The sequence below is a fragment of the Pseudopipra pipra genome, chromosome 2, assembly GCF_036250125.1.
Source record: "Pseudopipra pipra isolate bDixPip1 chromosome 2, bDixPip1.hap1, whole genome shotgun sequence".
Classification (NCBI taxonomy): domain Eukaryota; kingdom Metazoa; phylum Chordata; class Aves; order Passeriformes; family Pipridae; genus Pseudopipra; species Pseudopipra pipra.
Window position 1 is genome coordinate 45149610 of NC_087550.1, and position 27435 is coordinate 45177044.

Below are 27435 nucleotides of genomic sequence, written 5' to 3' on the forward strand. Positions count from 1 at the left end.
AGGTGGGACACAACAGTAAGACACATCTCAAGTGTTAAGTTATCAGCGACTAGAAAGAGATGATCTGCCTTTTGCAAATATATAAGAAATATTTTGGGAATGAAGAATCTTTTTTTATTTTTTTAATCCTCAATCTTTTGTAATTCCTGTAAGAAGCCACAGCTGCAAGAAAATTAACTGACAAAGGGCTAATACAATGTTTGTTTTGTTCATGTAGGGGAATGAATTGGCACAAGCAACTAACTATGCAGATTTAGCTGTAAATTCTGATAGGTATAATCCAGCAGCTCTAACTAACAAAGGAAATACTGTTTTTGCAAATGGAGACTATGAAAAAGCAGCTGAATTTTATAAGGAAGCTCTCAGGAATGATTCCTTATGCACTGAAGCACTTTATAACCTTGGTAAGTCATAGGTACTTTTGTGATTTAGCTTTTGTCTAAAGGTAACAGTTTTTTCTGAGAATCTGTCTTTCAGAGTGTTCTTATGTAGAAATATATGTGAATTATTATTACTTTATTGAGTAATTTATGTTATAGCAAGATATTAACTTGTACTTCCTGTCTGTTCTGCAAAAAAAATCCCCGTGTTAAGAAAATTGACTAGTAATTCCAGATAAATAAGTTACTTTGAAGATTAAGAAATTTATGCTACCTACTAAAAGTATACCAGTTTTAGCATTATTAAACCCTTATTCCCCCATTCATCGTGTTCAAAAAGTGAGATTACACGCGTCCTTGCACTTTGATTGGGTTCACGTTCCTTGTGTTTATCAGTTTGGTAGGTCAAGCATGGCTCTCACAAAGAGTCTGTTAATGTCAAGGCAGTCATACTTCCTCCAAGTACCAATTTTGGTTTTCTTGTTATTCTGTCAGTTAGTAGGCCAAAGTAGTCTTTTTCTCACTGCATTGAATCTGTAACCTTTATTTTTTTTTAGGTTTAGCGTACAAGAAGTTAAACAGGATAGACGAAGCTTTGGATTTTTTGCTGAAACTCCATGCAATCCTTCCAAATAGTGCCCAAGTCCTTTACCAGATAGCAAGCATGTATCTTTTTCTGGATTATGATAAGGGTGGTGGTTATAGTAAACTCATTTAGTCTGAAGTACGTGTTTCAATCATGACAGGGTGACTTAGAAATTTACTGCAGTGTCCGTTATAGTAAAGATGATTTGTTCTCTGATGTTTGTGAAAATGAGACCAGAACTTAAACCTGCTAGAGCATTTCCAGTGAAGACAGTGAAGAAATACATTAAGACTGCTCTGATTGCAGGGAATTAGTGATTTACCCTCAGTGTTAAATTGTGTCCTGGAATATTTCAAATGCTGCTGATTTTATTATGAAAATAATATGGCATATATAAGTACAAGTAAGTAAAATATTTAAGAAAAAAAATTATGGTTCACAAATATGATGTTCTCTTCTGAAAGCTGTTTTCAGATTAGTTAGTGTATGTGTAAGAAAATAATTATCTCCCAATACTGCAAAAACTCAACAAATTGAAAAGCTGAGGAAGGGAGGAATTGGCTTTGCACATCACCAGTGATATTCTGCACTATGAATTTCTTTAACAATTCTGAGGATGTGCAAACTAATAAAATCCTTCCCAAGGCAGAACAGATTTCAGTTGCTGTACTACACTTTTAAGAATAGTGTAGATAATAAAAATATATTTTAGTCAGTAAAATAAGTAACCTCCAAGAATACCAAAGGACTCTGATCTCTATTGCTTGTTGTATAGCCCCTTTACAACAGCATAAATGGCCCAACAACTCCCAGTTCCCATCTGGAGCAGAGCTTATCTGCTTCACTGCTGTGTAAAACTGTTTTCCACCAATACTCACAAGCTTTTTGCATGATAGGTAGGATGCAGCAGAAAGTGAAAAAGCAGGTTGGGCAGTAGCTCCAGCTCACACTGCTGAGAGCTCTGACCCATTGTGCCCCTCAGGGGTGACTGAGGAGGGAATAGCACACTACAGGCTGAGTTACAGCTAATGCTACCTCTCTGGACCAGAATCTGGCTTGTGCTTTTTAGACATACAGCAGAAAACCTCACTACTGGCAAAAGTCTGTTCTTGGGAATAGCAGTTTTACCTTATCACTTACAGTAAAACAAAATGCTGTTAGTATGAAAAACTAACCAAGTTGTAAAGGCTAAAAATCAGTGACCTGGTTGTCAGACTTATTCTTATAAACGAGGAAGTCAAAGTAAAATTAGTGTCAGAAAGAGAGAGGAGAATTGAGCCCAAAGTTCTGTTGAGCCCAACCTGGTTTTAAGGTGAAAGAGCAGCCAAAGTCTCTGAATATTTATTTTCCTTTAGCGTAACAAAAAGACTTTCTAATGGAAATGAAATTATGAAAACAATATGAAAAAAAAAGAAGGCCAATGTATCTTCACGCTACAGTGACTGGTGTATCTGTTCAGCACATGGATTGCATTAGGTAAAGTAATAGGAATTCTGAGGAAAGCAAACTACCATCGGCATCAGTCCTTGACTGAAGAAAACTCAGATATGAGATCATGGAAGATCCCAATCAAGCCATAGAGTGGCTCCTGCAGTTGATCAGTGTAGTACCAACTGATCCACGTGTACTTTCAAAGCTAGGGAAATTATATGATAATGAAGGTGATAAATCCCAAGCTTTTCATTATTACTATGAGGTACTTGCTCTTATATTGCTTTTTCAGTGCGCTTTATAATAATTAAAGAAAATTTTGCCCTAAGTTCCTATATCAAATTAACAATTGATTCATTTAAACTTTTTAAAATGTCCTCCAGAAAGGAAAAAAAAAAAGAGATACTGGGAGAGACAAAATCTCATTTTTGTGGTCAGAACCTAAGGAAACACATAGCCTGTGGTTCCATGTGGAGACCGACCCAGACTTTCATGTTTCTTTATGTGGTCATTGTTTACACTGACCTGTAACAGTTTTATTTTAAAATATAGTCTGGGACAAAATAAAATCTGAATATAGCAAATTTAGTAAATGTAGTAATTTTAAAGGTGTGTAATGTGACTGAGTTGATTGGAGGCTGTGTCTGTATAATAGATATGGAGATACGTATATAATGTGTTTATATATGTAAGTTTATATATATATATATTAACAATATAGCTATACATTATGTATACGTGGTTGCATAAAGATATGCAACCTCTTTAATTTCAAGCCAGCTGTACTACTATCTGTAGTTTGGAGAGATTCTTCTGTCTTAGAAAAAAGAATGATGGGAAATGGCTTTGTTGCAATATGAGGGTTCTTTTTATCTCTGAAGTAAGGATGACCAAAGGCTGTGTTGCAGTCTGAATTACTAGTTGAGTTGTGCTTGATGATAATTTTGCTGCCTATTTCAATGGGAATTTCTAAAAAGCCGAAAATGTTATTTATGTACGTATGTATAGAAAAGAATGCTTTTAGTTGAGTTTTCCAGCAGACTGATGTGAATATGAAATTGTACACGTATTAGTTAGCATTGTTTAATGTTTTAGGTAACTTACTCATATGTAGACATGAGCTAAGTAAATGTTTTTGTTGTTGCAAGCTATTTAAAATAGTATTTCAAATAAGGCTGGATGGAAAATGTGACAGACTCATCTCAGGTAACTTCTAAAAAGCATTCTGCAATTAGAAAACTTGGCATGCCTTTTTTTTTTTTTTTTCCCAGGATCACTTAGTACAGCACACTACTTCTATTCATTTATATTACACATTTTGGGCATCTGGAGAATTAAACACTTGAGTAAGATATTCCAGAAGTACCATAAAGATGTTGTTTATCACTAAAATTGTGGGGTTTTTCACCTTTCCTGTTTTGTCAGTCATACCGGTATTTCCCTTCAAACATTGAGGTCATTGAATGGCTTGGAGCATATTATATTGACACCCAGTTTTGTGAAAAAGCCATTGAGTACTTTGAAAGAGCAGCACTTATCCTGTAAGTAGATATTATTTTATGTCTACTCAGATTTGTGATTAGACATCCATAAGTATACCTAGAGATAAATCAGTTGTATAACTTTATTAATACTATAAGCAAACATCAGAATTAAGAGTATTTGGGATATTACTTAATTTTCTCAACTCTCTGTTCATTTACAGTGTGTTTTTGTTCTTACTGTGCAACTTCAATGTTAAATAAGATCCTCCTTTGGGCCCAAGAAAGTATTAGGTATTAGACGCTCTTTTTCTCTGTTATCTGCCATTAAACACAGCTACAAAGTGGGCAATAGCTCTTCAAAGCCACCAAGACCTCTTTCTCCATGGCTTTATGTGAAATATTTCCTTTCTGTTGTTTTGTTATGCAGTGATGATTTGGTGGTTCAGGTAAATGCGTGTTTTAGCCGTTCTTGCTGCATTTCCACTTTTTGCATCACTCCTACTTCCATAAAAAAGCTATTACAAATAAGGTATATAAGTAAGCAAAATTGTGCAGTGCAGTGCAGGGGTCAGTGAAAATAAGTTTACAGATTAAATCGATCCTGATAGAGATGTTTGAAATATACTGAGTTCAGTTCAGCAACTTAATGGCTAAAATTGTCCATTAGCAGAACATGATGCACTTCAGAAAGTATATAGGCTATATACTTTATTTTAGTTCAGAAAGGGAGCTTACCAGAGAATGGTTAAATAAAATTTGGTCAAATTTAAATCTATAATCCAGAGTTCAAAGATAATTCTAAAAAGACATGCATATGGTCTTTTTATGTGGAACTCGTGAAGCATTTTGTGTTAACAGACCAATTCATGCAACTGAAATTCACTTGAATAAGTGTGAATTTCTCTATTTTGTGTTTGAGGAAACCTACCAAAAATCATACTAAACAAAACTCTCTTGTTTCTTGTCTTGTGATGATCTAAAATTTGACATTCTTTTTGTTCTGGGAATCTGAATGGACATGCATGTACAAAGACAGCATGTGAACAAAAAGTTTGTACACTATCACTCAAGGAAAAATTATACTGCAAATAGGTTGTTGCCATGGCCAAGAATGCGCTCAGATATCAGTCGTAGTCCAGGTGTAAAGTGATCAGGAAAACTGTTTATTGCTCTTAAGTGTTTCTTTTATATTCTTTGCATACTATCGTGCTACAACATAATTGGTTAAAAGTCTCAAGCATACTGTGCAAACTTTCATTGGTAACACAGAATACACTGTACATACTTTCATTGGTGACACTGAAGACACTGTGCACACTGTCATTGGTGATACTATACACATTTTGATTGATGACCTTTGGTCTGGGCTGCATTAGGTTTGTTCCGTCCGGCTTTGCAGTAAATATTTCCTTAGAGTTGTTTACATTCCTCTGCAACTTCAGAGCTGCAACTGCTCAAATTCAAGGCCTACCATTCAGTCGTTTCCCACAGGTTGTAAGAAGTTCAGTAAAAAATACTAATTCTGGCTTTGAGACACTTGAGTTGGAATGGACATTAATTGTAGAAGAGAAAATCCAAGGTTTAAATAAGGATTAAAAATGAAAAAGAAATAATAAAAAAAGACATAGACTTCACCCTAATGGTGTTATAATTATAAAGAAATAGAGATGTAGATAAGATAAAAATACCCAGTTCACAGGTTTGCCAATATTCTTTTCCCTATAAATACTGGCCATCTTAAAAAGTTATATTTTAGTCAAACTATGAGATTACAAATACTGGTGTTCATGGCCTTGTTAGAAAATTTTGAAAGAAACAGATGAAACTAAAAAGAATTATTTCATAATCTTGTTTTGGCAAAGATATAAAGATTTTGTGCTTGTTATCTCACTCAGTCCATGCATGAAGCATGAAGTATATGGATTGTAAAGTACTTAACGAATAATTGGCATATGAAATTCTTCATTGTTATTTGTAATTGTAATCTATCTGTAATAGAGAGAAATTATTTCTCTGTGGGAGGAGATTTTTAACAGTAGATAATGGTGCATAAATATTTTGGTGTTTATTTGGTACTAGAAATAGAGCCTAGATATGCTAAATGGTAAATATATATGTAAATATAAATTGCTACTGATTTTAAATAGTTATGTTTTAAAATTATTTTAACTGTGAACAGCATTTTTTAGTTTAACAATTTTTAGTTTGTTTAGTTGTTTACAATCTATATACTTCATGCTTCATGCATTCAGTATTTTAATCACAATAACTACATTTTAAATTGCATTCTAAGATAACATGTTAGACAGTGAAGTGGACAACAGCTTCCATTGTTTTATTTTTACCAGCATGCACAAATCTATCGTTAATAAAAGGAGTTGTGCAGTTAATGCTTGCTGCTGACAATTTCTTCTCTCTAGAATTTTCATACTGAACTATGTAATAAACTTTATTTTCGTGTCTCCTTGACTGCCTTTGTTTGCAGGAGACACTTTCAGCTGAAACTAAAAAGGTGCAGCATCTGTATTTCATGAGCTTTTTTGGCAACTACCAGGCAAACAGATAATTTAGAGTTAAAAATGGCCTGTGCTATGATTAGAAGGAAAAACTGAAGAGAATAAGTACAAAACTATTCTGAAAATGTTGTCTTACAGTACCTTTTGGATATGCTACTATTGTATTGTAAGCCACACATGGAAAGTGCTTTGGCTTATAGAGGATCTTGACACTATTGACATTAAAATTTTCCAGTTTTCACATTAACTTGAGAAGAATGAGGAAGGAGTCCAACTATTTTATTGTACATGCTGAAACATCTCAAATATTTTCTCTGACATACCTGTCACCATTATGTGCTAAAAAGAGAAGGAGCATATAGGCAGCAGCTAGATGCTGCAATGGCATCTTAGGCAAAAAGGAGAAACCAGAGTTTGAAGCTGTGAGTGGGGAGTGTGCTTCCTAGCAGGGATCTCTTGGGCATGCACGAAATCCTAGTGGTAGGGCCTCCTCAAAATACAGTTTAGCATTTTCTTCTTCCCCACTGCTTGGTTCTGTAACTCTGACAAAGATTAGTGGTTCACCTGTCCGGTCTACTAATTGTGTCTGGGCACAGAATCACGAGCAGGAGGAAAGCTATAACATATGACTGAAAATGAGTGACATCTAGGCCTGAAAACAGGTGCATGATGGAGGGGTAAACTGTGTGTGAATTGAGCTGCATAAGTTCTTTCTAGGAAGGCAATAGGCTAGGTGAAAAATTTATTAGTAGTTTAATAGTAGGTCTTTAGCAGTGCTATGCAGATTATTTTGCTTATTCATTCTTTGGCAAATGTGCATAACTTTATTTTATTTATATACAGGCCAACACAAGTGAAGTGGCAGCTGATGGTTGCAAGTTGCTACAGGAGAAGCGGTAAGTTCTGTAACTTTTTGGTGACTGGTTGGAGGTTTGTAACATTTTTTTTTGTAATCCATGGGGGTTGCTCAGACTATACAATATATGAAGGGAGCGTATAGAAAACATGGAGATAAACTGGTGTCTGCAGTTCCAGGGCAAGGAGCAACGGTTTTAAACTGAAAGAGGGTAGACTTACATTGGATATTAGGAAGAAATTCTTTACTGCAAGGATAGTGCGACACTGGAACAGGCTGTCCAGAGAAGTCATGGATGCTCCATCAAGGCCAGATTGGGTGGGGCTTGGAGCAACCTTGTCTAGAGGAAGGTGTCCCTGCCCATGGCAGGGGGGTTGGAACTAGATGATCTTCAAAAGTCCCTTCCAAACCAAATCATTTTATGATTCTTTGTTTTGTTTTGATTATGTTTTGACTTTTTTCTTTTGATCTTTTCTGACTGATGTGAATATTGGTGCTAAAGTTTGTGTGAACACTCAGTTATGTATTATTTTGTTATAAATTTTCTCTGTATATGTAATAAAACATGAAGTTTCTTTTAAGTCCAGGAAGTGTGCCTGCACTGACTTATATGTGAAACATTCCTTGTACTCTTAAATAAATAAAGAAAATAGTACAGCACACGTGATCTGATAGAAGGTTTTTTGAATGTAATTATACTACCAACTGATCCAACATAAACAGTTAGTTTTTCAAGTTGCTTAATTCCCTTTTCTTTTCAACAGCAGGTATAATTTTTCAATATTAAAATAGTATTTGCACTACACAAGCAGAAGAGAGTCTTAATGTGCTGTATTTCCATACTGGAAATAGAATACACTGATAAGCAAAATTAAAAGAGACTAACCTTTTTGGGGTTTTTCACCACCTAAAATGCATTCAGGGTACTTGATGATGTAAATTATACTCTTCTTTCTTCCTGTTCCATCTTGTCCCTCTCCTTTATGCTTCTTTAGAACTTCACAGAACAGTCTTCCATAATAAATAAGTGCATTTTCTCACTTAGCTCAGTTATTTAATACAAGAGTGAGAAAAGGAACAGGACCTGGGGAAGCCAGTGTATTAAGAATAATCAGCACCACCCAAAACTAGACAGATGAAACATTTTCCCAGCAAAGAAAAACAGTGGGCTTGGCTGCTTCTTAGATCATTTATGGTTCATTGGCAAAATTCCCGGTTTATCGTGTTAACACATAGCCTCACACCAGGAAGAGAAAAACAGTGATATCTCAAGAAACTTTTTTTGTCAAGTATTTAATGGATATGATATTTTAGATTTACGGGGTCAGTCAGTCCTTTCCATAATCAATCTGAGTCAAAATTGAAGGCAAAAGACTTAGGGAATAATTACTTCACTACCAGATCTGGACAAAGGAGAGCCACACAATTTGTATTTTGATGTCAGGAAGGACAGGCAGAGCTCTGCTGTTAGATATTTCCATTTGATCAATCCATACATTTGCAGTCCCAGATAAGTCCTGTTAGGCTTGATACAGTTCATCTAGTAGTCGTGTTGTAGAAACAGAGTATTAGAGGAAGGTCAAAAAAAAAGGCAAAAGTCAGGAAACTGCTCTTCATTAATTCTGTTATTTACAGAGTAATTTAGACTGTTTTCAGATGTTCTTAATTTTTACTGTTAAAGTAAATCACTATTATACGTAATTAAAGAATTTTAAGTTTGGTCTCACCAAATTTGGTCTTATAATATTAAATTATTTACTCTAACTAAAAAGATTCATTGATGTTAAAGTGTATCAGTTTCACATCAGATATTCTTTTTTTATGTTTGACTGTGTGGATAGGAGATGTTTGTTTTATTTGCAGGTAACTACCAGAAAGCTCTAGAGAAATACAAAGTCATTCACAGAAAATTCCCAGAGAATGTTGAATGTAAGTTGTTTAATTCCGTGGTACAACTATCAAAGGAAACTTTGTTACATAGAATATGTGTGTTAGTAATCATATGACATGTTTTTCATATGAAAATATTTTTATGAACTAACATTTTTATTCATGCTAATGCTGCGTGTTTTCTGTGACAACACTGAAGTGTGATTTAAGAAATATTAGGTCAATGCTGAAGAAGAGTGATGAAAATAAACTTAGTTACAACTGAGTTGGATTGGTTGAGTTCTTTCTCGTACATAACTATGTTACTTATTAGATATTTCTTGTGATAAAATATATGTATTTGTGCTTCTAGTTCCTGCTACTTGAAATTCCTGCTGTAACTTTCTAGATATGAGAAAATCATATTGCTAAGTTTTACTAAAGCCAGGCTTTCCAAAAAATGTAGAGGGTGAGATTTTGTTGCTGGGTTTTTAAGTGTAGTTGGTCAACCAGTCTCTGGAAATCTTTGAAGAGTAAGACATTTTGCAAAATCAGTCACACCTGTACTCTAAATAAAAAAGCCATGTAGAAAATAGGGGTTGTCAGTGGTTGTGAAAACATTTTGACATCCCACACTCTGCCTCACAAATTCCAAAATACGAGGTTGTCACCAACAAGTCTATGCTTTTAAATGCAACATGGGAAGAACATTAATTCAGTTTTATTTTAAAATTGTATCATTCTGCTTTAACAAATGTATTGCTTTTTTAAAGAGGAATCACACAGCTCTCTTGTACAACTGAAGTTCAGTGCTATTAACTCCTCAAAGTTATAAGCAAAATATGGTGTTCATTTTGGTCACACATATTTTGGAGGGGTATTTAGTAAACCTTTTAGACTGCAAATATGTTTCTGAATGTAGTTTCTACAAATTACATAAATGGAGGCAGAAGTTAGACAAGACAATTTAACTGATTTAAGTTTTCTGCTGCTGAAACAGTGGTTCTTCACTCATCCCTCCCTGACCATGTCTTCCCTAAACCAGCAGAAAACTAGCTTAGCACATAATGAATAACATGTTTGTTAAAGTGTCAGCAGAGAAATGTATCGTGTCATGCTTGTTTTGGCTTCAGTTCTTTCAAAGGAATGTTGACAAACACATAGGAATAGCAACAATGTCTTCAGTTTGGTATAGTGTCTCAGGAGAATGTTTTTAGGGGTTCTTCTGGTTCAATCATACAGTTGTAGTTAATTTTCATGTCAGGTTTGTTGGAATTTTTTAATTCTATAAATACTACTCTTTAAAAATCAACCACAGCAACAGAAAAAAACGTTTTGATTCACTTGGCATTTGTAAAATTGCTTTCAACAAAATGCTCTTGATAGCAGCTCCTCAGTAATGTCTTAGTATCGTTACTATGCTTCCAGCTTCCAAAATATTTTGCAAATGTTAAGAGTTCTGAGCCAGGTGAGTTAGTGCCTTCCACATGTATAAATGGTATTTGTACTCTTCATGGATATAGACACACAGAAAATGTTGAATTACCTGCAACTCGGATGGCGATACTGGACTGGAGTCACCTTATTTGCACAGTTGCTTGCACTGTTTGCCATTCTGCATGTCCAGTTCTGTTGGGGTACACTTGTAGTTGGACCTGCTTGTAAGCCTTTTTTAATGGTGCTTTTTGCTTTTCAATTAGGCCTCCGATTTTTAGTTCGTCTCTGCACAGATATGGGGCTGAAAGAAGTCCAGGAATATATAACAAAGCTCAAGAAAGTGGAAAAATTAAAAGAAATCAGAGAGCAGGTAAGTACATAGATGAAGCTAAAATAGTGTTTATTTTACTTCAAGATAAAATGTGTTATTAACTTCCTGGTTTAGAGAGGCTTATGTTTTGAGGTTTGGGAAGTTTGGTTTTAAATTACTGGTCAGTCTTATATCTGTCTGAATAGTTTTTGAATACCGGATTTTCTGTGATTTTTAATACTAGTGAAAGATGGACTGTGGATGTGATGGGAATGCCGGAGCCACTTGCATAATTCAATGTCTCTGGAATGTCATCTTTCCTACCTACTTGCCAGATTTCATTTAATACTTTAGTGTACTTGTGAGCCAAGTAATAATGCAACTACAGGGAGAGATGGGGAGCCTAAGAATTTGTCTTTTTGTTATATACAAAGCTGCAACATTGACAGATTACATAGTTACATGTAAACTATTCATATTAGTGCCAATTTTTAAACTGAAAAAAAATGCATGGAACAGCAACAGGCTGTGAAAGGTATGAGATCATAACTTGTGTTCTGCTCAGAAGTGAGCTCACATTTGTGTGTGTGTGCACTCGTGCATTGTTTTCTTGCTGTTCTGGTGATAAAGTAAGATTTTAAAATGAAAAACAGCTGCTTGTTTGAAAAGCAGTAACCCTGCTGTTGAACTGCAAAGTGTTCAAGTTTGCTTTTCCTATTGCCTCAAAGCTACATAGTCACATTAGGACGCATTAAGTCTTAACTAATTTACTGTGCTCCTAGTAACACTTACTGGGTCCCCTTTGATGCCAGATACTTTTACTTAAGTTCCAGGGAGTCTGAGTATGCACATGGACACTAGGACATTTTAAAAATGAAACTCACAAAGGGAAACACTGATCAAAGGATTCCAGCTTTATGCTACAACCATACTTTGAAGGACTAGCTCTAGTATTGGTTTGAATTTTCAGTAAATGTAAAATTTAAAGCACTTGCAAAAATGGACAAAAGTGGGATTAGTATTCCTCCATGTCTCCCCATAATCATATCAGTAAGCAAAACAGATGACCGGATATTATGTTTCTATTCTGCAAAACTCATAATTAAGAGATCTCTCTAAAGTGTGTTAAACAGGTTTTGCTTGGTTTCTAGGGAGTATCAGTTCAATGTCAGTAATATATATAGCTCTTTGCAATAACTTTCAATACCTCAGCACTTTACTTGGGAAAGCTCACCAGTTAAACCAGTTACAACTGGATTATTTTATAGTTCATAAGAGAGAAAGAGGTGGAGAGGCTATCTATTTCCTTGCATGTAATTCTGGCTTTTTTTTTACACTGAAGGTGTTAATTATGTACAACAGATCTGCAAATGTCAAGGATTTTAAGGAAAACACCTTTTTTCCTTGCAGAAAGTTAATGTTCGAATATGTTAAAAAAAAAAAGTCACATCTCTTTCTGTTTATTTCACATTGGAATTGTGAACTTTCCCAAACCATTTCTCTACTTTCTCATGAGGAAAAAGCTACCAGTAGAATATTTAGAAGTTTTAATCATCTAAGTTACTTAAGATTTTAGTAACAGAGAAATCACACTTAAATTATGGAGTTTTTTTTCATTCTGACTTCATCATGTTAAGGGAATTCGTACCTGTCATATCTGAATGACAGAGGTATCAGTGGAATCCAGTACAGATGCATGGTAGCACAAGTTACTGCATAGTAAAGGAACAAAGACTAAGAAAAGATGTTTCAGGATGCACTGCAATTTAGTATGTGGCTGTCCTGTATTAGAAGTTGAGTATCTCTGTGACAGAATCCCAGCATCAGCGCTGTCTTGCAAACAATAGCCCTGCAGTTCCTTTTTTTGTGATTGCATCCGGGTTCCATAGCCTGGTTTTGGGTTGGGGATTTTTTTTTTTTTTCTTTCGTTGGTTGGGGTCTGTGTGTGATTTTTTAGCCTTATGTCTACCATCTGGCTTTGGAAATTACTAGGGGGTTTTTGTCCTAAGAATTTTCTTCTGTCTTCCGTGACCATATAGTCATAAACTATACTGTCAAGTTCTAAAATTACCAAAATTTTATTTCACCACCTAAGTTTCCAATAGGAATACTGGTTTCAGTTAGCAGTACCAGATATAGTTCTATTCCTGCTCCCAATTTCAGATTAAGCCATGTTCTCCCGATTGCACCCAGTAAACACAAAATAGTTAAATGTTAGTGTAGTATACCTGCATTTCAAAGTCTGCACACAGACTTTGTCTTCCTGTAGAAATTTATCAAAATTTGCTATTCTGGCATTGTTTTTCCAGAATAAGTACATCCACACGGAGTTTTTACCAAAATAAATATTCTGGAGTAGTTATTTCTCTCAGTTCTCAAATATGGACAAGTTGTTAAATACTTCCAGCCAAGAATCTGAGAACATCTGTGGAGTTCATTCCCTGTAGAAATTTTTCTCCCTGCCTCTCACAGCATTCAATTTTTACTGCAACCTTCATATGTTGGGGCATTCTGGGGGGCATGTTGGGTTCGTTGTTTGGTATTGGTTTGGTTTTTTGCTGCATTAATCTTCCCTTTTCATGTTTCAGTTTAAAAAAGACAGGTAATAGTGTAAAAGTTCACACAAGCTCCTTGGCACTGATGTATACACACATTACTATTTATTTCCGTTAAGTGAGCTTAATGACTGAAAATGAGGGGCTGCTGGGGTGTGCTGTGAAGCAGTGATGATAGGTGCAAATGCTGGCAGGGACTTACTGCCCTTACCTTCAGGCATCTACATCTGGGCTAACCATCCTGAATGTCTTTTGCAGTCATGGAAGAGAAACAGGCATTTTTAGGGTGGAAACCTATTTTGAATGTCTGCTTTTAGTATGGGATTACTTACAAACTACTCGCTTGGAACTTTACAGGAATTAATCATATGCTTAAGCTGTAGTACTGATGTAGTATTTTGGGAGTAAAGTCCTAGGATGTAAGTGCCGAGAGGGCACTATCATCTAGGGACTGCTTCCCTCTGGCAGTCAGAAGTTGAGCTTCCACTGTCAGACTTGATGTCAGTCATTCAATGTTTGGAGAGTCTGAACATGCTTCCTGAAGGATTGATATATGCTACTTCACTGGACTGTGAAAACGATATTTAATACAAAATTCAGAGAACACATTTTAGACTTGAGGATTTCCCAAAATAAATAAAAAGTATGAGAAATTCTGGTTCCAGACTAAATTGCTCCTAGACTAATCCTGGTTTCACACTAGGCTCAATGCTTTCCTGTCTGACTCCTGTGAGTTTTGATTTAAGAGTTCTTCCTTTTTCTGTTGGCATGAATCTTGAAAATTCTTTCACTTCTTTGGTACCATTCCAACTTTCCCAGACTCCATTATATTGTTCTGGTGAAAAATGAGTGAAGAAGCTTCAGTAATTGACCTGAAAACATGGTTAGGTAGTGTGTTTTATTCAGATCCTGAAGTCATATTTTGAAATAAGATGCAGAGATACTTTATTAATATCTGAGTGCTTTAAACACCAAGTTTTTGTACCTACCTATCAAAAAGTCCCTTGCTGAGATATACATTCTTGTAATTGACAAGATGTATGCATGAGAAATTCGGTGTTTTGCCAGGAGAAGCTGAGTCTGCCATGTCATACAGAGATATTGTTTTGATAAACCGTTAAAGTTTTCAAATAACACTTAAAAAAACACAGCTGGAAGATGTTTATGGTACCTTCCTCTTTGCAAGAGAGCTGACTTTTTAAACACAGCTTTTAAAGTATTTACCTTCACCTTTATCTTGCATTTAACACTCAACAGCAAATTAAATTTTGCTGTGAAGTACAGTACTGTATCAAGAATTCAAAATCTAAGATCCATAGGGTGAGTAGTTTTTTTATAGATTTCCATACTTCTCCCCTTTGAGTCTTTACAATAATAAAATGCTTGTGGGATTTACAAGATGTTAATAGGTAGAGGCTACTTTGAACTCATGCAAGGAGGGCTATGTTGCCTGTTTTTTCAGCTGTACTTTACAAAGTAACATCTGAACTATTTTTATGCACATTCCTTGTATAAATTTTATCTGAAGAAAAATAATTTATTGAAATATTCTTTTTGAAATTTCACAGAACTCTTGTTTTATTGGATTTAACAATGATTTTAAGGACAATTTTGTATGTTGAAAAAACAGGGTTTATTAGTTGCAGTGTAGTAAGTCTAGTTTAATGTTCTTCTACTGTTTTGTTAATAAGCTAAGTTAAATTTCCAATAATTATCTCTAATATATATATCTATTACTAAATGGGGTTTTTTGTTCTAGTCTTTTCAAACCTTTTTCACTGTTCCCCAGCGCATTAAGTCTGGCAGAGATGGCAGTGCACGTAACCGCAGAGAAGGAGGTGGTGGTAAGTACACAAGGCCTCTGCTTAAATATGCAATTTTTCAGGATCCTAAAGAAAACAGTTTTTCTGAAAGTGTTTGTAAAGTCTCCTTACATTCTGAAATGCACACAAATATGCATTGAGCAATATGGAAGTACTTCACAAATTGTTTCAAACTTTTTGATTATCTCATTGCTGTATGAAACCACAACTGGTACAGTAGCATGGATTTGGTCTAACATTTGTGTTTCATATACAGATATCAGGGTATTTCTAAGGCTAAATTTCTGCTTTTTTTCAGTACTGTGGACTTGAACATTTTTATCCCATTAACTTGGTATTTGAACACTTTTATCCCGTTAACTTTGGAATATTTACTATAAGGAATCATTTATGATAACAAAACAGAACACATAAGCCACAAAAACCAGGAATTCATTGTTTCTTTATTTAATGTGCAGGAAAGGGAATTTTTTGCCCACCGTCTAATCTACTGTGTTAGATGTTCATTACAAGTTCAAGAGACTGTTCTGTGCAACCAACTCCATAATAAGGATAACATACCCTTACTGTCTTTGAGTTTTTCCTTCCCCTTTTCCCAGTATAGCAGAGGCGAAGTATTAGAGTCTTCCCCAGAGGAAAGCTTACTCACTGACTACTAAGTCTCTCTGCTTCTATAGATTTACAATGCTGACTTCCATAAATATAAAACTCATGCAATGTAAGTCAGGAAACTGTCCTGCTTCGTCTTTTCTGCACTAGGTAGCCTGCATATTGCAGAGCTAATGATTTTTCCCTCCCATTATTAAATCCATGAAATGTTAGTAATGTAAACCTAAATGTTCCCCACTGCCACTCTAAGGAAACTAGCAGACTTAAGGCTACTTCAGCCACCCGGACAAAAAAAATCTGTATTTTGACCCAAAAATGAAATGTTTCCTTTGCATTGTGCTTTTAGTTTATCTTAATATCAGTGGGTCTCATAAAAAGATATCACCTCTAAATTCTTGCATCTCTTCCCTTCCTTTTACAGAGAAATAATTTATGATTTTTTTTTCTTATTTGGTAACTTTATTTCTCCGTCTACATAGCAGATATTTTACAACATGTATCAAATTCTATAGGGACAACATGTATCAAATTCTATAGGGCCATGAAAAGTCATGGAAATTATTAGTGTAATCTGAAGATGATCTTAAAATGCTGTTACATTTATGAAGACTGCTCTCCTGGATTCTCCAAGGCTTAAGAGTGAGTGTTGGGTGCTTAAGAGAAATCTCATTCCTTTTTCAGCTCAGTAGTTTCACTAGAGAAGCTTTTAAATCATTTCTTGATATGTAGAAGAAACTCCATACACCTAGGATTGAATTTTACCTGTTCTGGGCCTCAGGCCAAAGTAATTCTTGGAGTGAAATTCCTTGATTTGGTAACAGACAGGAATGAAAATGTTTTTGGTCTCTCCTGTGTTACATAAGCCCTGTGATCAGGCAGCCAGCTAGAGATGCCAACAAAACGTTGGTGTGAGACAGGATTGGTCCTTGTTCTCTGTAATAAAGTAAGATCCACTTTGTCTTATCATAAATAGAAATGAAGAGCAGCATTGGTAGCAGGCAAGGATATTTACAGCTATGCAAAACATTGCACCAGGCATGTAGGCAAAGGGCACAAAGAATCTCTTATCCTAAAGCTCTATTTTGTAACTATCTCCACCCTTATTAGTGAAAAAGGGGTATGTTATCAGGAGAGAGTGAGTTAGTAATTTAGCAAAAGATATAAATACTGATCAGGCTGAAAGGATGCTAAAACTAATCCTCCAAACTACCAGTTTGTCAATACTTCTTTTAAAGACAGAAGTATCTATGGAAAATTGTCCTTTTTTTTTTAAATTAAAAAAAGAGAATGAGAGGGTAAGCAGGGACAGAACTGACCTAGAATTTGCCCTATCCGTAATTCTTAGATTGTTGCTGGAGATACTATGTCAAGGATATGAAAGAATGGAAGAAACCAGTTTGGGAACAAGTCTGTATAAGAGCATGTTTGAGAAGTCTTCATTATACAAATTCAGTGCCAAAGATCCAGCCTCTCTGGAAATGATTCTGCGAGCACGCAGAGGTACAAAGAAGGTCCTGTATTGAGCCTGGAGTTAACTTGTTTGCTGGGGTTCTTAATTAAAAGTTGTGGTGAGATACTTACATGTATTTTTAGCACAAGTTAAAGGCGTGACGCACATTTTAACTGGTAATATTGACTCTGGGGAGCCTTATCAGTGAAGAAACTGCACACTCACAGTGTCAGATGTTAAGGACTATGTTGCAGTTTGTCTACCTTTTACTGAGGATTACTGAGTAATTTTGTCTAATGTTTGGCATTATTCAGCTGGGTTATGAGCTGTATTTTTGAAGTGTAATAAATTTCTGTACATGGCCTGTGTCAAGACACATGTGAAATATAAACATGGGTTATTTTATTTCATAATGACTTCAAAAGAAGAATTAAAAGAAATGGTATACATTTTAAGATTAGTCTTTTCCAGTGGTGTTGCCAAGACCAAAAGGGATCGTTTTTCTACACTGTATGAGGGATTTGCCATCATTACTGAACCCAGTGAAGCATGGAATCCTCCTTAGCTCAGTACTTACTAGCTAAGTTAATGTACCTACTAGCTAAATGAAGTGTGTATGCATTCCAAATATTTTAGGTATGATGCCTGTTTTATTTCTTCCCTCTTAGCAGCTCGCTGTCCCCATACTTGCTGGCATTCCTAACAGATTTTTTTTTTCCCCGAGTATTTTGTCCCTATATAGTTATTTATATTATAAGTATTAATAATTCAGACTTCTTGGTCTAGGAAATATGATCTACAATTGCTATTAAAGAGGAAGCTAAGAGGAAAGAGAACTAAGCCAACAGGGATTGTACTTCAAAGGGCATCCACTACTTTGCCAATATAAATTAAAACAGAAGGTGTATGAGATGCACTAAAGCACAATTTGCACAATAGGATTAGTGTATGTATGAATGGCAGACAGAATGGAAACAGGGAGACCAAGAAAACTGACATGTGTATCAACATCAGTTAAAGTCTGCTCTTGTCCTGTGAGGAAGATGAGCATTAAATCTAAAATGCCTACCTAAAATTGAACACATTTGTCACTCTTATAAAAAGTGAAAATTTCTTCTCCCCACAATTATCAGAGTTATGATTTTCAATCTTATTTGGTTTATGTTGGAAGGAGATGACGTTGATACGGTCCTGTTAAAATTATTCTTTTTACTATATGAAAGGAGAAAGAAAAAGAAAAAAACCAAAACCAAAGCACCACAAAACCCCGAAGGAAGCTAACAGTACATCTCAGTTTAGGCAGTTCTCAAAGATTTCTTTTCCAATAATATTTTCTTGTTTTCGTGCTCATTTTTTTTTGTGTTTTGCAGAAATATGATGGTAACATTCAGAATTTAGAAGTTAGGGCACTGTGGTTTTTACTACCATAAGAGATTTTTATTGTTTAATAGCACGGTGCCTTTAGATAATGAAAAGTATGACTTTAAGGAATACATTGCCATAGCAGTGTTTGCTTGGTCTCTGCATTTGCCCAGCTCTCTGAATGGGTGGGTTTGTACTGGGTGAGAGGAGCCATGGAGTCTCAGACAGGAGCCCAAAGAAGCAGTGTTGAATTCAGAAGATGAAAGGCTGAGCACTTTGCATTCTCCTTATTACCTAAGCCTGTCCAGATGAATTTGGAAAGGACACCATGTGAGAGTAATTTAGGTGTCTTTTCCCTTTTTTGTTCCACCGATAATGGTGTTAGTGGAGAAATTGGTTTGTCCATCCCGTATTCAAACACCTCTTACCATCCCATAGGGATTTCCTCATATATTATGGAAGCACATTATAAATGTTACGGCTGTAGGCATTACAGATAATCTTGACTGAGAGGTAAGAGATTTTCTTCTTACCCTGCAGCCAGGACCTCATGATCACTTATATTTTCTAGACTTTGTGTGCCTGTTGATGCCTCGTTAATTAAAAGTCATTGTGAGATGGTTCCATTGGCTGTGTGTGCAAAATAGGAAAAATGTTTTCTTAATAGACAGGGAAATCTCTGAGTGAAGAGAATATCTTAAGTTTTCTGCTATGAACTCACCTGAGGAGTTAGCTGAACTGACACACCAGATCAAATCAAAATGACCTGCAGTGGAGTTAAAAATTGCATCACTTCCCATGCCGTTTCACAGTTTTAATATAATACTCTGCCTTCTACACTGAACTTACTCTTCTCTTTGGTCAAACCAATGCCCATTGTTCTCCAAAGATAGTGTCTGTATTCCAAATATGAAAGATACACAAAGCTGCATTAAAAGGCATTCTGGATTCAATGAAGCATTAACCCACTGTGCACTTTGTTACATAAGCATCTTGCAGAGGAGGTGGATTACCAAACAACCTTACCCTTTATTATCTTTTCCTAATGAGTAAAATGGTACTAAAAATTCTAATTTACATCCTTTGTGATCCTGGAGGAGTATCGAGTGCAGTAGTCTCATCACTGTAATTGCAACTAGTGAGATTCCTTTAAAAAATAAATACAAATACTGTGGATTTTATGAGTTGGAGTACAGACAGGTATCATGCGACGTAGAAAGTACAGAAACACATAAAAGATTTAGAATGGTTTTTGCTAGATATCACTTCCTAAAATAGGATTATTACAAAATAGGATTACTCTTGAAGTATGTTGCTTTATTTATTTTTCTGCCATATAAAACTAACCAATTTTTTTAAACTTAAGTTTTATGCTTTTATTCTTTTTTTTTCTCCTCCAAATTCTATGTGGAGGAATTAATTCAAATTAGTTTTTGTAAGATGTTGAACAAATATAAATAAATGGAACATATTATAATAGAATAAATTAAATAACCTGAATATAGTAGTATGGTCATGACTTTTAAACAGATGAGAGAAAGGAATGCACTGTAAAAGGTATCAGCGTGCAGTCTATTATTTATGTCTTTGTATGCATAGTCCCCAGTTAAGGCTACTGAGGGGAAGATAATGTCAGCACGATAATCCAAGTCTCAAGTATAATTGTTTTACAGAGTAAATGTATTTATAAATCAGATTTTAAAAATATATTGACCAACTCTACTTAATTAGTTACTGTTGCTTTTTCAACTGAAACCTGGAGCCATGTTCCTGCAGTCAGTTTATGTGTCTGTGACCACATTTTCACCCCAAAGTGAGTACACAGGGACTGCCTCCACATGAACTATAATAATAACATAATTAATAAAAGCATAATAAGTAAATAAGGAACAGGTATTCGTTGCAGTGAAGGCTTCTTTGATACAGAGAACAATTTAGTTCAGCAGCGGTCGTCCATTATTCAAAAGCTGTCTTTAATTAGGAGCATGTGTTTGTACAGTTAATACAGTAATGCAGATAGAATTAATTTGCAGTTTGAGAAACGGCTGCTTGTAGTCCTTTGATTGCAAGTGCAATCAGAAAGACATTAACACTCAAAGCTGTGTTATTAGCAGAGAAAAACTACAAATAAAGCTTTTTATCCACAGTTTTTATTATTATACTTTGACCCAATGTTAGTTTTACTTTCTTCTGTGTATTACTTTGGTGAAAGTTAGTTTCATTCCCTAATCCAAAACGTGTATAAAATCTTTTTCCTGGATAGGGTGAGGGCAGCAGGGAATGGTGAGTAGAATCTGTAAGACTCACCTCCCAAAAGTATCCGTGTCTGTGATAAAATGCTTTAAAAACAATTCCTTCCCTGAAGTTCTCTTCACTGTAGGATACCAAAATCCTGAAGTCTGCATTGCAAGCTTGTGTTCCTTAACATTGCCAAATTATGTGTGAATGTATACTGGATAAAAACATGTAGATAATTTATCTGCAAACAGAACTAGAAAAAGTAACTTGAAATGAGATTTAAACTTCCGGCAGATCATGTTAAATGGTCAACAGAATTTTTAATAGCTGCCGTATTGGCAGGCAAATCCTGTATCTCATGGCAGAGTGTCAAGAAAAGCTTACCCCAATTGGCTCAAAAACTAGGACATTCCTTCTGAAAGCTGGAACTCTGGGTTTGAACTCCCTCAGGTGAAGGAAGGCATTGAAGCCAGACCTCTCTGTTCCTGAGCTGCTGTCTGACATCTCCATGTAATGCAGATGTTGTCAAGCACCTCTTACTTTCTTCCGTATGTACTTTCAAAGGAAAGATGCTTCTCTTCCATGTCTTTAGATATGGTCAGAGCATATTGCAGTCCATGGAGACTTGATGGGGTTTTGCCTGTTAGCCTTATTTAAACTAACTGTGGGCTGCTACCAGAAGAGGTGTTAACCTTGCCTTCACTCTTGCTGAAGATATAATGCTCATCTAGAGGTAAGGTGAGCTGCATTGCTTTGCTGATCCACCCGAAAAAAAGTTTTCATTAGGTTACTTCTAAATGTATCAGGAAGATGCTCCAGCACAGCCTGCTGCCACTGGACAGCATATGGAAGGGGATACGATGCAGGGCAGGAAGGGCAGGGTGCTCCTTTCTATGGTGAGATGGGGCTAGAGTTGTAGGTTCAGAGGAAACGAAAGGTGGAACTCCTTACCTCAGGTTCTTACACATGCAAAAATTTCACAGGGTCACAAGAGAAGAATGGACAAGTTCTTGGAGAATAAGTCCATCGATCCCATTATTAAACACAAAGAGCTGCCCCGTTTCCCCGAACGCACGTTTGATTTACAAACTGTTGGAAGCTAGGAAATTATTCTTGGAGAGCTGCTGTATACGCTTGCTTTACTTACAATGCTCTTCCCTCAGCATCTTGTGATCTTTTGTGTGGACAATAAGCCAGTTTAGACCTTTAATCTAGTAAGGCATCCATATGTTCTTGCTGCTTAAGTGTTAAGAGGACACTGTGCCCATAGACACCTACTCATAGTTTTTTCCAGGGTGTGTTTAGTCAAGGTGGGATGTATTGATCAAATAGAGTACAGTTTCTGGAAACAACAGCCCACCCCCTCTCAGCACTTCTTTTCTTTCCCATTCCTTTTCCTGTGTTCTTGCTGCTTTCCTTGCACTACTTCTAGCATTAATCTCACCCTTTGGTGAGTTGATCCAGTCCATTAAAAACAGTAAATAATGTGTTGGGGCAACTGAATCAAGTCTGAAGCCTGAAAAGCTCTAGTTGTGTGAAGAGCTACATTTACTCACTGTTACAGCACTCCCCAATTCCATGTACTGTATTGGCTCATAAACAGAAAGGGGAGCTTAGGCTCCAGGGTCACAGGCTGAACAACCTGCAGGCATGGCCATTTTGGGCAACTTGATCATAGCAATATGTGCTTAAGGAACTTCAGAGCTATGGAAGGGGGAGCAGGGTTGGACATCCAGTAGATGGGGAGAGAAAAAGAGAGAGAAATAGACTTCAAATTTTGGACTTACTGCCTCATTCCTTTCTTGGACATAACCCTAATAAAACTTAAGGGTCTTAGGGTGTCCAAGAAAGGCTCTGTTTTCAATTGTATATTTTTAGGGCAATGAGATGTGCAGGTAACTTGTGGATATTATGTTTATCCCAGCCAGTTTGGTTTGTTTACCATCCATCTTTTAGTTAATACAAAGTCTTTCACCTTCCTCTGGTAGTATCACTAAACCCCACGTGTTTTCCTCCTTCACAGTCAAAAACCTTTGATATGCCATCTTCTTCCTCTTTTATTTTCATTATACCCAGTTCTTCTGTTCTGGAACCAACCAATTAAACCTGTGGAGTTTCTTTGACTAGCTCATTCTTCCCTAGTCTAGTTTCTGCTGTGTTGTTCCTGTCTTTGCAACTCTTTACTGCTTCTTCCAATTTTATTCATTATCTTGTAAATTATTTCTTTTCCACTGTGCAAGACTCTGTGCCTACATCTGTCCTACTCTTTTTCTCCTTGTTATCATTTTGTATTTTCCTCTAAACTGTCCTCAAAACATTTTTATCCACACCATCTTTGTTGCACAGGCCTGTCCAGAGCCTGCTGAACTCAAGGGACGTCCCTTTTTGTAGTTTCTCAGCCCTTTGGTTGAGCCCCCCCCAGTCCAACCCATTGATTTCTCTCCATTTCTTCAAATCCTTCGTTAAGTATTCACTTCTTTCATGAAGCCTTTCAGTGAGAATTGGTCTGAGGGAGGTAGATGTACATTAAAATACATTTTCTTCGTTTTGAAATTTCACCTGTAATCTGTATCTTGTGAACTTATTCAGTGTTTGACATGTGACTGTGTGTATTAGATCTTGCTTGGAGCAGAGACATTGTTCTTCCAATTTAGGGCTGATCAAACGAAAGTCTGCAATAGTATTTATAGAGAAATTAAGGTTTGTCTTCTTTGTAGAAGTTTGGGGTTTTGTTTGTTTTTTTCCTTCTAATTGCAACAATATTTATTAAAATAACATTTAGAGTAAATAAGGCAATGGAAATGTGTTGCCAAGTCCAGACTTTGTAATTAATGTTTACTGAATGAAACCCATTTTTGCTCCTTACAGATGGAAGACTTTTAATAACGGTGTTCTTTGGTGTAGTAAATGAGCATGTTTGTATTTGGCTGTATGGCATGCCCTGCTTTCTAAGTATACCAAGTCAAACTCGAAATATTTTCTCCTAGGACAAAATATATGTCATAAAAATTTGTTGTAGCAGATGAGATTGAAAGCTTGCCATGAATGTGAAAAAGAGATTGAGAGGTGAACAGAATATTTAAAGTGTCTGGAACACTGCTGTGGCAAGAGAATGTTAATCTGATGTTGTCTGGGCAGGAGGCAGCCCTTGGAGCCGACACATTCCTTGGGGCCCCGCTGCAAACCGAGCTGCCAGCACAGTGTTTACAGCAAGATGCAGGGCTAGGATGGTCTGTATACATGAACTGTGCCTGCCTGCCATGCAGACAGCACGTGTCAAATATACCCTTCTCATTAGAAGCAAAGTCAGTGTTGTGTTTAACCTTGACAGTACGGAGCAGGTGGATCACACTGATATATTGGTAAGCACATAGACATAGGAAATGTCCCGTATACCCTGTAACGGTGTTTATATTCACTGTGCTTATTTTAACTCCAAAATGTGACTGTAATTTATAAGCAACTGAAATGTCAGCATTTGAAGCAGAAATATTTTAAGGTGTTTACTCCAAAGTAAATAAGGCTGTATAGATTTTTTAAAAAACATTAACACACATGTGTATGGACACAGTGTCCATTGTGTTTTAAAGACCACTATTACAACTGAGTACTGTATCCATCATGAAAAGATGGTTTCATCCAAACCTTGTTTGACAGATAGTAGTAGCTAAATTGATGTTGTTCTTGTATCATGATTTCACAGAATGTAACAGCATGTTATTTGTCTTCCTTTTTTTTTTCTGTTCCCCAGACAGTGGTGGTACCAAAGGGGAAAGACTGAGTGCCAAACTAAAAGCTTTGCCTGGAACAAATGAACCCTATGAAAGTAGAAGCAGTAAAGAAATAGGCAAGTGGACATCTTAGGCCTTCTTACTTTCCTGGCCCTCACAGACTGGAAAAATAAGGAGAGAGGAAAACATAAATTATTGGAAGAGCATGTAAAATTAGATATTTAGGGAAACACTTTCCTCATTAAAATGAGATTTTAGCTTCATTGTTCAGAGCTCACTATAAAGTAGTTGCAAATATTAGGAAATGTGGCTCATTTATTTTCATATTACTTTCAGTATCTGTCTTCTGCATCTTTTAAATCAGTTTCTGTGGGTCTGCAGTCATGAAATCTTCAGTAAGATTGAGTTTTCAAAGGGGTTTAAAAACTCAACTCCATGTGGAATGTGGTACTTCCTAAAAAGCCATTCTTTAAACAAGTAATCAGGCTTGCTGTTCCTTGCACTTTTCCAAAGTCTTTTTCTCACTGTTATATAATAAAGAGAAATTTATTAAAAAAAAAAAAAGAAGGGGAAAAAAAGGCTTCTATCACTAGCACTCAGGAACTTCACTCTAGTGCCCTTCATCAGTTCCTAAATGCAATATTTTGTTCTCCTTTAGTGTTCATATGCTCTTTCTGGTCTGCATTTCAAAGACACCTTACAGATGTGTAGTGCTAAAACCCAATCTTGTGTTTGATTTTGTATGTTTGAAACAAAGCTAAAATTACTTGCAGGTAACCATTTCAAATGTATTTATTTAAATCCCAGATGCCTCCTACATAGATCCACTTGGCCCACAAGCAGAAAGACCAAGAACAGCAGCAAGAAAAAGAACTGAGGAAGATGACTTTGCTGATGAAGAACTAGGAGACGATCTGCTTCCAGAATAGCATATGGGCCACTCAACATTTTTTTTAATCCCTGTAAAAGTTTTAGCTGAAAAACTTTAATTCATTATGATTTTGTAGTAGATTTTGATAAATTATTTGGGAAATATTTTGGATATATGGTACCTTATATTAAAAACCTGTATATTTGAAATTGTGGTATCTTTTATAATTGATTTTTAAAAAATAATGGTTATTTTACTCATGCATAAAATCTACACAGGTACTAAAACTCATTGCAAACTATATCAAATGCATGAAGCTTTTCCTTTCAGAGATAGATATGATGATCATATGAAACACAGAAGCCTGTAAAATTTCACCTTTCAGTGTGAAATACCTCAAAGCAGTGCTTACGAGGTTGAAAATGCCATATCCTTCATCCAAAGCCAGAATTTATTTAAGGCCTGTGAACTGACTTTCTGAAAATGTTGGATGTGACCTTGGTCTTCCTTAAGGCCCCAGTTCAGCAAAGCACTTAACACTGATACCAAGGAAAGCATCTTAATTTTAGTCTATGCTTAGCTGAACTAGGGCCATTTTGCAGTCTCTTGGCAACCTCCTTATTGGTCAGAGTTGGCAGGATTTCAGTCTAGTTTGTTCAGAATTCCTAAGTAGATTGCAGCTTTTGAATCTTATATTGGATACTGTGGCACTGACTACACAGTGGTAGCTTTCTGCAGCCCAGGCTGAGTATGGGCAAAAATGTTAGTTACAGAAATCATCATTTTGATTATGAACTGAGCAAGTCTGACCTGAAGTTACTGAGACACATTAAATTCCTTATTTATATCACTTTTGGGTGATAAAAATACTAGTTGTGTGTTCAGAATTTCTTAATAAATATTTGAAAAACTAGTCCACTGAGGTGGCTTGTTTTTAGAACATTAGCTAGTTAGAGTTTGGTTATTGTACTTTGAAATGCAAGGATTTAGTCTTCTAAAATTTCCAACACTGGTGTTTCCAGTGCTTGGTGTTGGTGCTCAAACTGTTTCCCAGCTAGTGACACTGGAGAGGTCTCTTCATATCTTCACAAAAGGTTCCTTCCATGTTTTAAAAATATCTGCCCAGCCTCATAGTGTGTCTCTACAAGTGGTCAGGAATGTTGTCCTGTGGGGTTTATGGTACAGCTAATGAGCTACTTCGTATGTACCTGCTTCCCATGGTACTGGTGCAGCGCTTGGCCTGGGACTGCACCAGCTTCCTCCTGGTGGGACGAGCAGAACATACGCAGAGTGGCTTATGAACATCCCGAGGAGCTCATCAAAGGAGAGAGACACAGAAAGCTATGGGGTCTGATCCTTCTAAGGGATGGAAAACAACACAAAGGATGTGGATTGCACCTGTCTTACTTCTCCAAGTCGTCTTCTTGCCTGCTCCTCAGTCCTGCTGTATCTATTGCTCTGGTCATGGAATGACATATTCCTGGATGTCATAGTAGTTCTTTTCTGTCAGGCTTAGTCTTGGAAGAGCTGGACCCCCAGGATGCAATGTGCCAGGCAGGAGGGAGCATTTTCAGCTACAGACAGCAGTGGTATGAGATATCTGACTTAATCACAGTGTGGCAAGGAGCATAAACAAACCTGTGAAACAGTGCAAAAGAGAAGACAGACAAGATGCTGTCATGGCGTTCTAACACAAAAACATTTGCGTAGAGCATCTAATCAAACATTGCAATCACACAGACATGTCCATGATGAAGTGGTAGGAATTACTAATAACTTGGGATATAGGTCACAAGTTAGTGAGTGTAGAAACACTCCTGTGGACATCAGAGAGATTTTGACCAGCAGCAGTTTCTTGGTTCAGTTTGACCTAAGTAACTGTACATTATGTAGAATCCTGTGGATTACAAGGAATTGCACTTTTGTT

General features: G+C 36.2%; 1 protein-coding gene across 7 annotated transcripts in view; it reads left to right on the top strand.

Moving 5' to 3' along the window:
- The window catches only part of IFT88 (intraflagellar transport 88), a 45294-nt gene extending 18873 nt beyond the window's left edge, over window positions 1-26421 (top strand). For 3 of the 7 annotated variants that reach the window (XM_064645318.1, XM_064645320.1, XM_064645317.1), the window contains exons 17-26: window positions 218-404; window positions 938-1046; window positions 2512-2662; window positions 3823-3938; window positions 7241-7293; window positions 9117-9182; window positions 10823-10929; window positions 15214-15268; window positions 24658-24753; window positions 25445-26421. In XM_064645318.1, coding sequence (XP_064501388.1) covers window positions 218-404; window positions 938-1046; window positions 2512-2662; window positions 3823-3938; window positions 7241-7293; window positions 9117-9182; window positions 10823-10929; window positions 15214-15268; window positions 24658-24753; window positions 25445-25566 — 1062 coding nt within the window. In that variant the 3' untranslated portion in view covers window positions 25567-26421. Of the gene's footprint in view, window positions 1-217; window positions 405-937; window positions 1047-2511; window positions 2663-3822; window positions 3939-4102; window positions 4158-7240; window positions 7294-7426; window positions 7914-9116; window positions 9183-10822; window positions 10930-15213; window positions 15269-24657; window positions 24754-25444 lie in introns of those variants that run through there. The other 4 variants (XR_010428271.1, XM_064645321.1, XM_064645322.1 and 1 more) reach the window with 4 other exon arrangements.
- Window positions 26422-27435: the final 1014 nt, after the last annotated feature.